Here is a 17,299-nt window from a genome sequence, read left to right as displayed (position 1 = left end):
TGCAATATCTAGAGTCAAATCCAAGAAGGGTTTAAGGATGTTGATTCATGAAAGTGACAACAAGCCAACAAACACAACAACTAATGTTGTGTTCAAAGAAGTATTCCAAAATATTAAAAGGATGCTTTAAATCAATACTACTAGCAACAAAGACATTAAGATTTTGCTTATATTTAACTTCAGAGAGTATAATTGTACACTTTTATAATTGAAAATTTTTTTATTTCAAAAAACTATTTTATTTCATTTCAGTTCTAATCTAAATTAACAATATCTTCTACAAATTTAATCTAATTTTTTTCATTTCTAAAATAAAAACAACCTCTTTTTAAACACGTACGACATGCGCCCAAGGCGCGCCCCATGCGGCACGAGTATCCTGCTAGTTCTAAAATAAAAGTAAACATTATCATGATCTTCGATTAAGTCAAATTGATCCTGGATAAAAAAAAGTTGACAATTTGTCTATAAGGCCTAATTCAATCTTTATGTCGACATTGTTAGTTGATATCATCACCCGAATTCAAATTTATAGTATCGCAATTGTGTGTTAGTTTTTTACGATAATCCTATTAATCTCAATGATTAGACATACAAGTGTAAATTTCATTTTTAGAAAAAGTAATCTCCTCAGCACAAGGTGTGAGACTAGAAAGTTACAAGAGAGTTCAAAATACCAAAAAAATAGTTGAATGGTGGTAGGAAGCTTAGTTGGATCAAATGGAGGAGGGTGGTGTGTCAAGATAAGAAGAAAGGGGGTTTTGGTGTTCGCGGCATCAAAGCGGTCAACCTTAGCCTTTTGATGAAATGGATATGGCGTCTCTTAAATCATGAAGATGTGGGATTGTGGAAGGAGGTTTTGGTCGCTAAATATGGTAACCACATTTTGCATATCGTGGCTTGGGTAAATGTGCCAAATCCATATTTTGCTTCTCTTTGGTGGAGAGACATTTGTGATTTACAAAATTGTGTTGAGTCGAAGAATTGGCTTGAGGAAAATATCAACGGAAAAATTGGCTTTGGTGGAGCCAACGGAAAAATACCAAGAAGAGGGTGAAGAAAATATCATATTTTGTCTCAATTTAGTGTTTGATGAAACAACGTGCCAAAATATGATAAGTTTAATCTAGAAATTATTCTATCCACTATGATATTCAATTTTTTATCCAACTTTTTGTCCTATTATATATCTATCATACCATTCACATCAAACAAGCTCATATTTTCAAATATATTTCTTTTGCACATAGTCTCATAAGGACAACTCAGTTGATAACTGCAATGAGTTTGAACCTAAAAATCTCTATTTTCTCTATACTAAAATGTGTGAGTCTAGACTATAGTCACTAGACTATTTAATAAAAAGAAAAGTTAGGTTCTTTTACATATATATTTACTTGGTTAGTTAGTTGATTTAAAATATTTTTAACTAATTAGTTGGGTGATAGGAGATAATGAGTGAGAATTAATAATAGATATTATGTAAATTGTCAATATTTTGAATATCAATTTTTCACAAAGAAATAAAATATAAATATGTAATTAATTTCATTTTATTTTACTTTATGTCATATGATTTTATAAAATTTATACTTGTTGATAATGGTGTGATATCATTTAAATTTATGTATTATTTATTTCGTAATTTTTTCTCTTATATCATCACCTCTTTATTTTTTAATTTTTTAATTTTCACGCACATAAAATTACGCAACTAGGTGATCCAAATTCTTCTCTTGCTCCATCAAATTGTTATTATTTTTGTCAAATTCACTCTTCGGATTTTAAAACTCGGAGGAAAAATTTCTCCATTTTATAATTTCAATGTATGTATGGTTTAAATCCTTCTTCTATTTCTCCTAACTTTTACATTTTTAAAACCTCTCAAAAACCAAAAACACAAAATTTCTCCAAACTAAAAAAAAAAAAAAAAAAAAAACCAAAAACACAAAATTCTCCAAACTTTTTACATATTTGAAGTTTCTAAAATTTGAGAAGAGGTTTGTATTCATTGGTTGTTGGATTATTGTCCAGTTGGGGTATGTAGAAGAGCATTCCTGTTTGGAATGTTGTATAAGAGTTTGTCATATTTGGTGCTGATTTATGGTCAATTTGGCATAGGAGAAACAAAAAACACAACTACTCTTTTCGGTCCTAAATATAAGAGGAAAACTATTTTATAGATTCATTGATAATTTAATGTATTTGGTATATAATGTAGGTCAAATACATTAGATTCTCAATGAATCTTGAGAATCTAAAAAGTAGTTTTTTTCTTATATTTATGACTAGAGAGAGTATTATTTAATGCACTCTCCGTCTTTTTTATAAGAGACAATTTATTCAATAAAATGTAATGTGTTTGGATGATATTATGAACCAGATAAATCAACTAAAAAGGACCGGACGTATATTCTGTCAAAAAGAAAAAGGAATGGTATTATATCAAAATTGTTACAACACGCAGATTATCTTTACTTACTTATAATCCACTTGGGTTGGTTTGGTGGTATTGACCTTAGGAGTGTGCTCTTCCTTAAGGTCTCATATTCGATTCTCTTTGTTTCAACACTAATATTAATGTCGTTCAATTATTTAAATTATTATCTATATTGTATATTTCATGTTCGTTCTCTGTCATGCTTCCTAGATTTCAATTTTCAATTGAACACTATTTTTCTGGTTTGATATATAAGCAAAAATTCATTTTTTTTTATACATTTAATTGAATAAATTTAAAAAGTAAATTTTTACTTACATATGAGAACAGATGGAGTATCTCCTTTGTTTGGATTCTCATTTGAAGTTTAATTCATCGCTATTTCCTTGGTTATGCTTAAAATGTAATAATGTAGTAGTATTTTATTTTATTTTCCTACCTTTCTTTTCCGGATTTGAATATTCGTATATGAGAGAAAGAAAATAAAAAACACAAACAAAAAACATAAACAAATGAACGCCACACTTGTTTTGTTGGTGTCAAGAAAAAGTTGACATTCAATATGAATTAATCTATAAAATGATATAATTACACATCCTCTCAATGTGCAAAATCAATAATTAAGATTAATTAATAATAGTAGCTCATCAACTTAATGTAAGGCACTAACATAGTATCTATACAACAAGAAGTATGAGACAAATGAAATGAAAGTGGGAACAAGAAACATCATTCTCTTTGACACTACAATTTGATAACTCTCGGTTCCTTCTTCAATGATAGGCTCCAATCTTGGAAATCTAGAAGAAGAACATTTTTGAGGAGTTATGATTAGAGCAGGTGCAACCTCACCACAATTTTGGATCTTGCTTCTCATTTCAACCTTCACCATCTTTCTTAGCATGATTAATTAACCTTAATTAATCAAAATTTGTAATTAGGCAAATTAACTCTTGTATGTTTTTTTTTCTTGATCTTCTTTTGATAGAAGATGGTTTTGAGGGATGACAAATGGAACCATATATTTATATATTAGGGGGGGTGTGAATCATTGGTTGAAATTTGTGACAACTCATTAGTGCTTGAAAATTTCTTTGTTGTTTGGATCTAGAGAGATTTCACAGCAATCACAACAGCAAAACCTTTTATGGCCATTCTAGAAGCAGCGTTTAAAAATAGTAAAATTACGTGTACACAACGACTTATGAAATGTTCTTCTAGAATAGAATTTTTAATGGTATGCACAATTTAATTTCTCCTTTTTTTTCTTTTTTATTTTTACCGGATGTACATTATAATTTATTTTCAACTATGAAGTTTATATACTCTAAAATTTTAGACATGTTTGTTTGTATCGAATATGATACATATTAAATATCGATATTTCATGAATATTTACTTATATTCGTATTTTTTGAGTGCTCATTTTTTTTTGGTTACATCTTAGAAAATATTTAGCCCCTCATCCGATAAATTTTTGAATCCGTCCTTGACTAAATATGTCATATGTGCATTCTGATCAAATATCATTGTCCAAAGGTCTGAAGAGTTATCTTCTATCGATCCACCATTGTGAACTTAGATTTGAATTTATTTTTTTCACCATCAAAATCGGTCCATTTGACCGTCTAATCTAGTTCGAAGTCAGTTATGGCAAGTGGTTTCAGTCTCCTCTTGATCATAGTTGTAGATGATCGTGCAATTGTTCTCACTATCAAGTACAGCGTCAATCAACACTAAATCAATAAATGCAAAGTTTGGCATTATTATATATTTATATTCTTGAGGAGTGCTAGCAACACACTCTTTAACAAACACACTCTAACACACTCTCTTCTATTAGTTAAAATTCATATGGGTCCCATAAAAGTTATATGGGTCCACATTTTTTTATGGGACCCATGTGAATTTCAACCAATAAAAGAGAGTGTGTTGGAGTGTGTTTGTTAAAGAGTGTGTTGCTAGCATTATTCTTATATTCTTTAAGTTCAATGTCCCCTTTTATAATTTAATTAGTTAATCAATATATTTGACATGGAGATCCATTAAATTATCCACTCCCGACTGATTGCAACTCGTTGCTTCTAAAATCTAAATCTGGCCATTGATCCTAAGTATTAGATTAAAGATTGCTCTAGAATACAAATTTTGCTTCAACTTGCATATATAGTCCTCTTTATGCATAATCATATATACCCTCACTAATACGGCATACATATGTTCCAATCCATGTCTTCTGGTAATTGCTACTTGCTAGTACGTACTACTCTTTCTAATTGGAATTAAGCTGCATGCATGTGACAATGTTTGTGATGTCATGCATACTACTTTATTACATGTATAGGAAAGCTTTTCTGAGGGATATGGAAGTCGATAATAATTAAAAAGGACGAATATTGAGTGGATTATATCAAATTAATCAAACCAATATTATATATGTCCAAATTAAAAAAAAAAAAAAAAATTTACTATAAACTCATTTTTAATATTCGAAATTTCGAATAAAGTTTCCAAATAGGTGGGACCTATGCTCCTTATCCAAAATGTTCGTTGATCAAGTAGTATTTGTTGCGGTCCAAATTAATGGTCCGCCACATTCACATGCTTTAGTTTTGGCTATATTCGTTCCCATGTGAATTGTGAAGATGGTGATATATATGTAAAGCTAATAGACGAAATAAAGAAAACTATAGCTAGCTGTATGAAATTAAATATTTAATAATTTATCGTATACACCAAACAAATTATATTCAAAGTGTTATTATAAATTATTAATATTAAAAGTGCTTACAAGTTTGAATGGAAAATGTATAATTTTCAAGAAAATATATAGATTGTTAAATTAGTGCTTTCATAAATTAATTAATATAATAGAAAACATTATTATTTTGTGAAGTTTAATTACTATAATAGTGGTGCGAATGTGATGGTGGTTTAGTGACTTCTGCATATGCCCTGGATGACACGCTATTTTTGGAATGAAAATGGAAAGGAAGCTTTGGACTGTAGTTATGATAAGCAAAGGAAATGATTTTTGGAATGTTGTCTATTTATTTTCTTATATATCCATTGTATGTATAAAAGAAAAATATTACTATTGAATTATATATTCTTTTTTAAAAATAATAGCATTTTCTTTTGATTGTAATTGATAATTTTCCAGTGAATTATTATCTTTTTATATAAAAAGGATCGAATTATTATCTTCTAGTTAATTATTGGTCAAAAAACTAAATGCAACATATAAATTTATTATGAGTGCAGGAGTTGGGATTTGAACTCTGAATATTTCATTTATTCATCTTTAAAATGAGTTTTCTAACCATTAAACTACTTGACAAAAAAATATTGACGAGTATTTAATATTAAAACAAGTATTCATAAATATCAAGTATTTTTATAGTCGGTATCCTCCCTACTTATGTCATCCCGAGGAACCAAAATATCATTCCATCAATGTTTGAAATGAAAGAGATTTTATCTTTGTGAGGATGAAATAAACACAAGTGGAAGGAGTATACAAGTAAAGTACTTCACCCACAACCTACTCAAATGCAACACTTGGCAATATTTTCCTACGTTCAACTAATTAAACATGCTTAACCAATTCAGAAATCAGAAGCACCTCAAAAACCAGTCAAACTCATCCAATTTAAACCCAGTATGCTTAAATTATATGAATACTCCTTCAATTTAATATATAAATAAAAATTAATTTTTTAAATACATTAAAAAATAATGTATCTATTTTATAATATAGACTAAATATAATATTTTTCAATGAATTTAAAAAATTAATTTGTACTTATATATTAAACCAAAGTAGTACCATTGTACGATTAATCTTCTTTTAAAAAAAATTGCTGCAAAAAATGAAAATAATAGAAATAGAAATCAATCCCATCAACATAAGTCAAAATCATTTCCCTCTTAGTAGAAACGTGGAAGAGTCTTAAAAGGCTACTACACTAAAATGTCCCAATGAAAAGTACAAATTTGGACCTTATTAATGTACACAACAAAAACCATATCTTAAAGGATATTAGAATTTCCATCCAGTTTTTGACACATACCAAACACTGTCCCACAATATAAACAAGTCTTTGTATCACATTTAATACCAAAAGCTGGAGACGGCACTAGCAAATAAAATTTGATTTAACCTTCAAAGATTAAGACCCTTGACTTAATTTAAGCCTAGTTACTTATTTCTTGCCACCCTTATAAATTGAACCATGTTCTTGTGCTTAATACACATCTTCAATACAAAACATCTTAAGCTCAATTTTCATTTTTATCTATCTCTTAGTCTTTTTCATAACACTTGAAATTAATTCACATTAAGAATGGCAAATTCTCGCATCGCAAGGTTTTTCATGGAGGTGGCGCCACCACAATATGTTAATGTGATGAGGCGTAGAACATCAAAGATGATGGAAACAATTACTGAAGAGGATCATAGGGAAATTAGCTCAATTGATAGTGTAGTTTCACTGCCTAAAAGTTCATCAACAATTTCAGCTTCTTCAGTTGCTGCTTCTACATGTGCCTCATCTACCAGTACAAGTGTTAATACTAGGTACTTTCTGAAGGAAGTTCATAGAACACTCTCAAGTTTGAACAACTGAAGCACTTTGAGTTTGAGGCAAGAAAATTAAACCAAAAAAAAAAAAGACAATCTTTGGTGGTTGTTTCCATGAGTCATGTATAAGCTGCTATTTATTTATTTTTTGTTGTTCTTCATCTTTTATTTTATGTAATGATATCCTGTTCAATGTTTTATATGAACAAGGATAATTAAGACTTGAGAATGTAATGCAAAATTAGGATATCCTGCGTCTGTATTTTGTGATATTGATGTACAGAATCATAATTTTCTATCAACAAAAACTCAAAACTGCCACATGTTTTGGCATGCATATCAAATGTGTAATAGCCTCTTTCTTATCATGTGCCATAACAGGCATCCACAAATTTCATGGATGGTCAAATCTAGATTTTAAGTCATATACTTCATAATTGGTTAATTCAATATATTTTTTTCAATTATATATATTTCTCCAAATTTCTTCAGAATGATTAAATAAAGATGATTTAGAATCAGCAACAGAATAATGAATAATCAGTCTGAAGGACTTGACATTAATTTTCATAAAGTCGTGTCGTATAATTCATATTTAATTGGAATACAACACCATTGAAATAGTAAGCAAGGACTATCTCTTACTGCCCAGCTTATTTTTTGTCAAACAGATCCATAATTTCATATTTTTCATGGTCACATAGCTAAAACAAAGCTAATAACTAAGAAGTCCATGCTATACCCAAAAAAAAACTAAGAAGTCCATGCAAACTAGTAAATATATCTAAAAAACTAAAAAGTAAAAAATATAACAAATGAAGAAATTAATCCTATAGATTTTGATGAACATTAATCATCATTGATCTGTTCATCTCAGACATACATATACCCCGTTGATAAAATAGAAGAAAGCGAACACCTTTAGGAGTATTCCCCAATAACATGAGCTCGTGCCCTGAAGATTTTATCCTGTCATGTAGAACTCCAATTGTTGGTTGAATATTTCAAGGGATTACTTTGATAGTTTGATGTTTTGAAGCTAAGATACTTTTCCCTTGCGTGTTCATGAATAAGCTGTTATTCCTATGAATGATTTTTTTTTTCATTCCCTGCTCAACTGAGAAGATTCTACTTCTTGGGTTTCTTTTGTGTCTTTGAAATTATCACCTTATATTTTGTCAGTGCTGCCAACAAAATAACACTGACTTAATGAAACATCAAATGTAAACCCAAAACAACATAAAGGAAAAGAACATCAAGAAGCGTCGGGCTATTCAATACACGATTTAATTTATCTTGTTTTAGAAATTTTCTCAAGCCGAAAAATGTAGACAAAACAACCCTCCCTAAATGTCAGTGATGATAGAAAAAGGTGTTTAAGCGTATACCCTTGAAATGCAATCAACATATTTACCTGATTGGTAGGAAGTATAGAGTGCTTCAATTAGACTGGATGAAATGTTATGGTCTAGACAAGAACCACCCTCAGCCTTTCGCATCAACTTCTTAAATCGTCGAACCTGGAATGGAATAAGATTTGATGAGTTCAAGAATGACTTAGGTTCCAAATGTTAAAAAGACAACAAATCAAGTATATGTGTGATCTGTATTGCATTAACAAATTAAATAATTCAGAGTCAGTATAGAGAAAATTAGGATCGTTGCTATTGTGAAAAAAGATGGTAGAGTCTTGTCTTAGGTGACTCGGACATGCATAGAGAAAGACTTGTACAAACATCGGTAAGGAGTGTTAACCAAGGTAAATCAAATCGTTAGAAGTAGAGGGAGATCAAGAAAAATTATAGGTGAAACCATTAAGAGAGATTTAGAGGTAAATGGTCAATCTTTAGATTCAATACATGATAGAGTTTTATGATGTCATTTAGTTTTAATTCATATACCAACCTCAACGAGAAAAAGTTCAGTTGTTTTTATATAATTTTGACTCAAAACGGCCAGACTCCAGAGAGAGCACCACCATCAAATAGACAATCCCGTCACAGAAAGACAATTATAATTATTGAACAAAAACAGGAAGTTTAAATACATTTTTTTGGGGGGTTAGTTTTAAATTGTTTTTGAACAAAAGAGATTAGTGGCGACAAAGAAATCGCTAAGGAAGCTGCCAAGTCGTTGGTTTATTCAAGGAGAAAGGAGTTTATGCAAGGAGAAATATGGTATTTTTTCCTATCAATAAGGGGAGTGGTTGAAAGTTCTACAGTGTTGTAATCAAAGAAATTTCCTTATTTTGTATAACAAGATACCAGGTTCCTATCAGACACCCACATCATAAAACCATGTGCTCTACACAAGCAGAGGCCATTCGTCTAATCTTATATTAGTATATAACTAACTTTGATTAACTTTAGTGTAAAAATGAAAGAATTATCTTGTTGAAGCTTTTAAATAGTCTTTATAGCTCAAATTGTAACTTCTTCTATTGGCTCCAGTGCTATGAAACGGGGATCTAGCATAAATGACATGATATAACTTCATACCTCATCTTCTGACATCAGTGTGAAGCAACGCCCAGTCTGGCCTGCTCTTGCAGTCCTACCAGCTCGATGAACATAAGTTTTTATGTATTTGGGCACATCATAATTAATGACATTTCTTACCCCTTCAACATCCATTCCACGAGTCAACGCATCAGAAGATACAAGCACTTGAAACACCCCCTTCCGAAATTCATTCAATGTCTTGCTGCAGAAAATTAGCAACTTTTTTCAGATCAAGGACCAACACTTGTATGTTGGTTTACAGAGGGAAAATAATCACTTCTCTTTCAAAAGTTCTTTTGGTGAGTTTTTTACTATTAAGTCAATTTGAGCAAAAGGTATGCTAATCCAAACACACTAACCTACAGAAGTTCTTTGGTAACAAGTTTTGAATGTAATGTAAACCTATGCACTCAGCATACATTGCTTGAAATATCTACTTATTTATTGTGAATAAAACTTACCTTCTTACACGTTGATGTTGAAGACTAGAATACTCCTTGATATCAATTTGTAGATCTTCAAAACAATTCAGCAATTGGCAGAGACGGTGCGTTGAATCCACAGATTTTGTAAAAACTAGGCATTTTTCTTCTCCCAGGGATTTCAAAAGGGCAATTAAGTACAAGGGTTTCACATTTTTATCACAAATCTACAAAAATAAAAATCTAAAATTACAAGGGAGCTGCAGATTATAATTCATCCATTTTTAAATTAATGAAAATACAGACGTGTCATTCATTTTCTGTGTGAATATGCATATATGTGTGTGTGAGTGTGTATCATATAATATATGCCAAATTAAAAAATAATGGTAAAAGAAGAATCATAGAATGACCATCTCCCACCCTCTATTTCTGGCAATTTGAGTGTGTTCAAACAATATGACTATTTGAGTGTGTTACAAATAGTTCACTCTGTGGGTACACTTAGATGAGTCACTCATATGTTGCATTCATAAAGATAATAGCATAAGCAAAAAGAAAAGCAACAAATAGAGGCATACTGTGAGAGGGGAGAGAGGGAAGCCAAGACTTGTTCATTGCAACATTTGGTACTCAACTGCAAAAGCTTAAATTGCTTAATGGTACATTTGTGATAATATAGTGGAATTGCATACTTTGAGTTCAACCTTTGACCCAAAAGATCTTTACAAATCACTAAATGTGGGGAAAATTTATGAATTGACAATGTTTTATCCTGATGATTTTACCCAACAAGAGTAATTGCATCTTAGAATACAAGCTCAACATTATGAACTTGATGCTGCTTTTCATTCTGATCTCAGTCATTAGCTCGAAAGAATAAATTTTAACTCAACACATTTTCTAATCTCAGCCTTGGGGACGAGAATGTTCTTCACAAAAGCAGGAAGTGATAGAGCACTGGGTATGTGTTATTACGCTCAAAGCATTGGAAGCTCACAACTTGGAAGGATTATGTACAAAACGAACAAAAATGCTTAGGTGCAGTGAATTGGTTACTGTTGCAGAGCTGTGAAGTTGTTAGGCCATACAGCATAACAAGTAGTGTGGGAGGAGAGAAGGGTAGGAAATTAGTTGTTGTTTGTTATTAGTCAGAGAATGGATTTTTTGCTCTGAAATAACATGGGGGTGTTTCTCTTTTGCGCTAGTTTGTTTTGAATCAATAATACAGTTTCCGGTTTTTCTCAGACTTGGGTTTCTATCAGCCAACAAGAAACAACCACAATGTTTCACAAATCAAACATTAAGAACAATAACCACAATGTTTTACAATTTCAGGCCATATCCCCTCTCAAGTTTGAACATTCTGACTTTCAAAACACAATAAATCTTAAATCTTGCTTTGAGAAAACTAAAGAATCAAACTCCACTAAAATTGATGAAAAAGCTGTTATCTAAAGACAAAATACTTGATAAAATAAAGCATAAAATTCTATCATTTGGAACTTGGAAGCTACCTTTCACTAAACTAAGCCTGTGCAGTCCTATAAATACAGCCAAACTGAGTATGGTTCTTGAGCAAAGGAGTTGGGAGTGAAAAGAATGTTTATCCACATTGGAGGGCAGGAAAAGGGTTGAAAGGTAAAACGACAGAACTAAAAAGCAGTTGACACTGTATGATGTTAGTCTCTTATGGTCACAAATACTACCCCCTCAGATCTTTATTATAACCATAAAGTAACTAACCTAAAACCTCGCATGTATTTAAAAAAATTGGTTTAGTGCAATTAATGTTCTTAATCTCAAACAAATTAGTGCATTTCAAAAAGTACCATCGATGACATTTATTGCTGAAGAATATTAGAAAATAAATTTTTTGTTAAGTGACGGGTATTCTGAAAATTATAGCATTAAATATAGTGAGGTTAGTAAAAATAGCATATATTTTTGCTTGTGATCGAGACTGAAGAGAGTATCTAATTGAAGTGATTAAGTGAATGACATTGAAAGCAGCCTAGCTACAATATTTATAAATATTAAACGAGACAAAAGATCCATGCAATGTCATACCAGTTTAAAAGATTCCAAATTTTCTGGGAGCCGATAACGCATTTGTCCAGCTTTCAATAATAAAGGGTGATGCAAATTAAGCTGAATAATCCTGCCTGGATCCTGAGTTAATGTCGCGGATAGAACCATTTTTGCCAGCCTGGGATAAGGCTTGTCCTTGAATCCCCTCTCAACTCCACTTCAGAAATAAATATCATTTTAATAAATAAACATGTATATGTGCATTAATATAAAAAGCATGATTGTCACTGGACCTTCATTACTCTAAATGAAAATATAAAGGCAAAAATAACTATAAAAAGGCTGACTACAATCCTATTACTGGCAGTGTCAAGAATTGTGAATAAAGCTTCGTGTTGGTTTTCCATCAAGATCAGAATTCAGTGGCATTCACTTCTATTAGTTAATCGACAAATGAACATTTCAAAAGACTTGTGAATAACGTTGGAACTCACCATCTTCTTCTGGTTCTTAATGCACCAACAGAACAGGGGAAAAAAGAATCAGCCGGTTGGAAAAAACCGTCATCATTAGATTGGATCAGTTCAAGCACAGTAGGCAACCATGATTGGTATGCCTCACGAAGCAACCGATCTGTTTCATCAACCACCTGACATTATTTCCCTCATTATCATATCATATACAGTATATCACTACAAAAACGAACCAAAATATACTTTTAAGTTTAATTGTATACTTAAAATAAAAGCAAAAAAATGAGAATTTAGACTTACAAGATAATAAAGATGCTCAAGCGTGAAGCCTTTGGTAGTATTAATGTGATCCATAAGCCTGCCAGGGGTTGCTACCAATATGTCGACCTTACTCTGAAAGCGAGGAAGTGAAACGTGATGCGGATCATAGTAGGTGCTTATATCATGTGCCGGCATTTCAACGAGCTCGAAAATCTCGTCGGCTAAGGATGATTGACCAACGGCCAAGCCAACGCGCAGGCCTAATGGAGACGCAATGGCATCAAAGACTTGTTTGACCTGCAAAGCAAGGTCGCGAGTGGGGACCACAACCAAGGCGCGGAGACATCTAGTGATGCGATCAGATAGCATCTGCACTAAGGGGAGAGCGTAGGCGAGGGTTTTGCCGCTTCCAGTGGGTGAGTTAACACAAATGTCTCGCTCAAAATTGCCAGGGCCAACCGTTTCGTGCCAAACTGCGACTTGCACTGGGAATAGGTTTGAGATTCCCAAGTCCTCCAGCGCTGACTTCAACCTGATGACAAATTGTGAATGAAAATAAATACTAAAGAAATTGAAATAGAAATAATAGTGCAATAGAGTAATAATAGTGTTTTACTTGGGGTGGAGAGAAGGAACAGAATCCAGCGGAAGTTGTTGAGAGAGAGTGATGTCGACAGGGTCTCTCATCCATGGCAAAGCGGGAATACTGTGTTGCTTTTCTTCACCCATTTCGGCCCTATTTGGATAAACAACTTATTTAAGCGCTTATGGCATGAAAGCTTATGTTGGATAGCTATTTGCATTTGGATGTGTATATCCAAAAGTGCTTACACAAAAACAAGTGTTTGGATGTACAATTACAAAAGCACGCATAAAATGTTAAAATTTTTATTTTTTTTAAAAATTACTATCAGGGACGGATCCAGACATGAAAATCTGGTGTGGCTAAAATCTTAAAGAAAATGTAATAAAATAAAAATAAAAATAAAGAAACAATGAGCATAAAAAAGATAATGTATATTCACCTTCGTATATTGAATATTGCTGGAACAAATATTCATATATTAAAAAATAGTAAAAAAATCAAAAATATCATGATAGATCACATAATGGGCAATAGAAATTCATTGATCACCATAATACGAAATTATTATTTTAAATTGTGATTAAAATTAAAAAAAATCACCAATTACCCATCTTATAAATCGTTATTTAAAATTATGTATATTATATAAAAATAGGAAATAATCAAATGTGCCTTAACAACCATTCGTCAATCTAGTAGGGAAAATAACAATTGTACGTCCATGTTATGCCATTTCATTTTAATACATATATAAAAAAAAAAAATCTAAACAATAATGAAACCTAGACATCATGTCTCTAATAGCATCTTTGATATCCACAACTGCAGTATCATGTGCATTAGTATTGTCCTTTATCCTGATTCGGGTTCGAAAACATTTTAGGGGCTATTCTAGCACAATACAGACAAGAAGGATCCCAATCATACTCAAAAATACACAAACGAAGATACATATGTATATAATTTTCAAGAATGATTGAACTAACTATATCAAAACATGGTCAAACAATTATATTTTCAAGAATGAGTGAATTAACTATATTCATACATGGTCAAAGAATTATCATTGAGAAAGAATTGACTTAAATGGGAAAGAAAAAAAAAGACATGGTTTACCAAAAAAAGAAAAACAAAACTTTCCTACAGAGAATTCCTAGATAACAATGACAGTGATAATTGCCCACATTGCAGAAGAACCAAAACTATCATAGAGGTGTTTAAAATGGTAAAATGTGGAAACAAGTGTAAAGACAAGTTCATCAAACATTGCCAACCCTCGGTGAGACAGTGACACTAGAAGAAGCGGCTACTCCTTCATAACATTTTGGTAGATTGTGTATATTGTACAATGCATCTAAGCGGCTCTCAATTCCTTACATTTAGTGAGAACTGAAAAATCATAGAAGAAAAAAAAAACAAGAGAGATCACTTCAACTGAGTAGTTAAATTAAGTGGCTACCAATTTCAATACCCCAAGTTTCCTAACTGTGTGAAGCTAGTCAAGGCATTTTAGTTTCATTTGGAGGAGAAGATATCAATGCCTTATTGTTACAAACCTTAACCATATAAACTATGCAGTTCCAATGAGAAAGCTGAAAATTCCAATAATCTATCTTATACTCTCTAAGAAGAAAAAGCTGGTTCAGATAGATAACTATAATCAACGAAATATTTTTACATTAAGGACATACATGTGATGTTATTGAAAATGGCGTTGAATCAAAATCTGAACAATCATCACTTAACAAAGCATTGGATTGGATTGAAGAAAGGAAACTAACTATGAGTAATGTTCTGTTCAACCTATGTTCACAATGGCGCACCACTTCACCGCACAATCACTGAATTGCGTTGCGATGTGCTGTGGTTTGGTGCTCCGGTACGACTCATTCCTACGAAAATAAAAGATGTGTATAAGAATGGAAAGCCTGTTTCTGACGACTTTCTCTCGTGGTGGCTGAAGATGAACACCTTCCGGCGGGCAGTTGCAGTTGAATTGAACGTGACTTCAATACAAGTTGTTGTTTCTGATACAACAAGGCCAAAGTGGCTACGGCAACAACAGAGTTAAAAATTTTAGGGCTTGGTTTTTTCTTTTTAATTTGAGTTAAATAAATTTCTAGTAATAAAAATATAGTAAATTTTGATTTTGATTTTAGTTCCTGCAAATAGAAATAGGATTTTTCATCCTCCTATGGTGAACACTCCGGTACACATATTATGTGGATATGTACCGGTACTAATGTAAATCCAGAAACTAATGTAAATCCATACATATAAAACCATACATAGTTAAAAACACAGAAACTAATGTAAATCCATACATATAAAACCTTCTGCATATAAACCAATGTAAATCCATACATACTAACCTGCTACCATATTTTTTTTTTTGCAAATTAAAAACTAAAAACTTGCTACTAAACTCCAATTTCATCCACAAAATACTTGTCTATTAAAAACACAATTTTTCTACTAAATACTAAAATCTTTTTTTTTTATACAGTAACTACTAAAATCATATCTATTACAAGATGAGTTGACTTTCCACCAAAATAACAATCACATAACCCTCATTTGTGAACACATTGAGCATTTTCATACACTTTGCATCAAAATAACAATCATTGATATTCAGCAAAACAATTTGAAATCACACAGAAAACCCAAATTTAAAATCACAGACAAAACCCAAGTTTGATGTTCAGCAATATTGGTGATACTTGCTCAAATTTGAAACCACACACAAAACTGATCAAAGATTCAAAACCAGTAATGAAGAAATTCTGTCATGAATGAAAATGGAAGTTTCACAGCACAAAAATGCAGCAAAATAACATCACAAAATCGCAGTTAAAGATTTTGTTAAAGTCAGAGCAGAGAGATAGAGAACGAAACTGAGAGAGATATTCTTACTTGTTTAGGTCGAAGTTGAGAGAGAGAGAGGACGCGAGAGAGAAGTTATATTGATACACCAAAACAGTGAGATGCTGCGACGGAGAGACACCAGAACGACGACAAGACGGTGGGTGGAGCAGATGGGATGAAGAAAGTCGCCGCTAGAATTGCCGGAGAGGGGCGGCGGCGCCGATAGGTAAAGGAAAGGAAGCTAAGCTGAGTGATGGGAGGAAGAAGATCTGCGTTCCTATTTTATTTTTAATTTTTATTCTTAAAACAAATGCTTAATTATACCTATTAAATTATAGCCGTTTATCTTTTTAATACACATGTCACTCATCTACAAACAGAAAAGGAATAAAACGAGTCTCCCTAAAATGAGTAAAGCTGCACTCTTTAGTTTTGGGGTTTTAGGGTGTGTTTGTGAAGAAATAAAAAAAAAAACTAGTTTTTAGCTTTTGTCTTATGGCTTATAAGCTAAAAGACCTGTTTGGTAACCGTCATTTCATAAAGAGTTTTAGTTTATTTTACTGACTTATAACTTCTTTTTCAGAAGCTATTTCAAGTAGATTCTGAGCTTATAGCTTCTAGCTTTTCATTTTTTTTCCTCTTTTACCTTTATTATTTTAACTAAAATCCATATTTACCCTTTATAATTTATTATTATTATAATTTAAAATAAAATAAATAAATGCATGTTTTAATGTTGTTTCTTTTACAATCACATGTATATAGTATGTTTTAATGTTGTCTTATTATCTATTTTCAAATATGAATGTTAAAGCATATTATTTTTTTTTTATCAATTGATAGGTATATACCTTACTATAATTTTTTTAAAACAACGCACCTTACTATAATTAACTATTGTGAATATATTTTGTTGTTATTTTTTCATAAAGTATATCAATTGGAAAGAAAATAATTTTTTTAAAAAAAATTCAAAATATAAAAATTAGTTTAATAATAATATTTGAAAGATATATTTATTGAATTAATAAACTTAAAATATTGTAAAAAAAATAAAATAAACTTAAAACATTAAATTCTAAGTATCTTAAATAGTATTAATTTGATAAAAAAAATTGTTGAATTAAGGATGTTC

General features: G+C 31.4%; 1 protein-coding gene across 4 annotated transcripts; it reads right to left on the bottom strand.

Moving 5' to 3' along the window:
* Positions 1-7,552: 7,552 nt before the first annotated feature.
* LOC123914327 (DEAD-box ATP-dependent RNA helicase 1-like) lies at positions 7,553-16,523 on the bottom strand. Of its 4 annotated transcripts, none has more exons than XM_045965434.1 (10): positions 16,213-16,475; positions 14,988-15,346; positions 13,327-13,446; positions 12,750-13,242; positions 12,471-12,625; positions 12,016-12,193; positions 9,985-10,172; positions 9,521-9,725; positions 8,437-8,542; positions 7,553-8,206 (listed from the first exon to the last, which is right to left on the bottom strand). In XM_045965434.1, coding segments are annotated over exons 2-10 (1,503 nt in total). In that variant the 5' UTR covers positions 14,990-15,346; positions 16,213-16,475; the 3' UTR covers positions 7,553-8,150. The 4 variants fall into 4 exon arrangements, with proteins under 4 accessions (XP_045821390.1, XP_045821392.1, XP_045821393.1 ...); XM_045965436.1 differs by having other exon boundaries at positions 15,078-15,346; XM_045965437.1 differs by having other exon boundaries at positions 15,100-15,346.
* Positions 16,524-17,299: the final 776 nt, after the last annotated feature.

This window comes from Trifolium pratense, linkage group LG3, assembly GCF_020283565.1.
Source record: "Trifolium pratense cultivar HEN17-A07 linkage group LG3, ARS_RC_1.1, whole genome shotgun sequence".
In the NCBI taxonomy this organism is placed as follows: Eukaryota; Viridiplantae; Streptophyta; class Magnoliopsida; order Fabales; family Fabaceae; genus Trifolium; species Trifolium pratense.
Note: the sequence above shows the minus strand (reverse complement) of the source record. Positions and strands in the feature narration are given on the sequence as shown.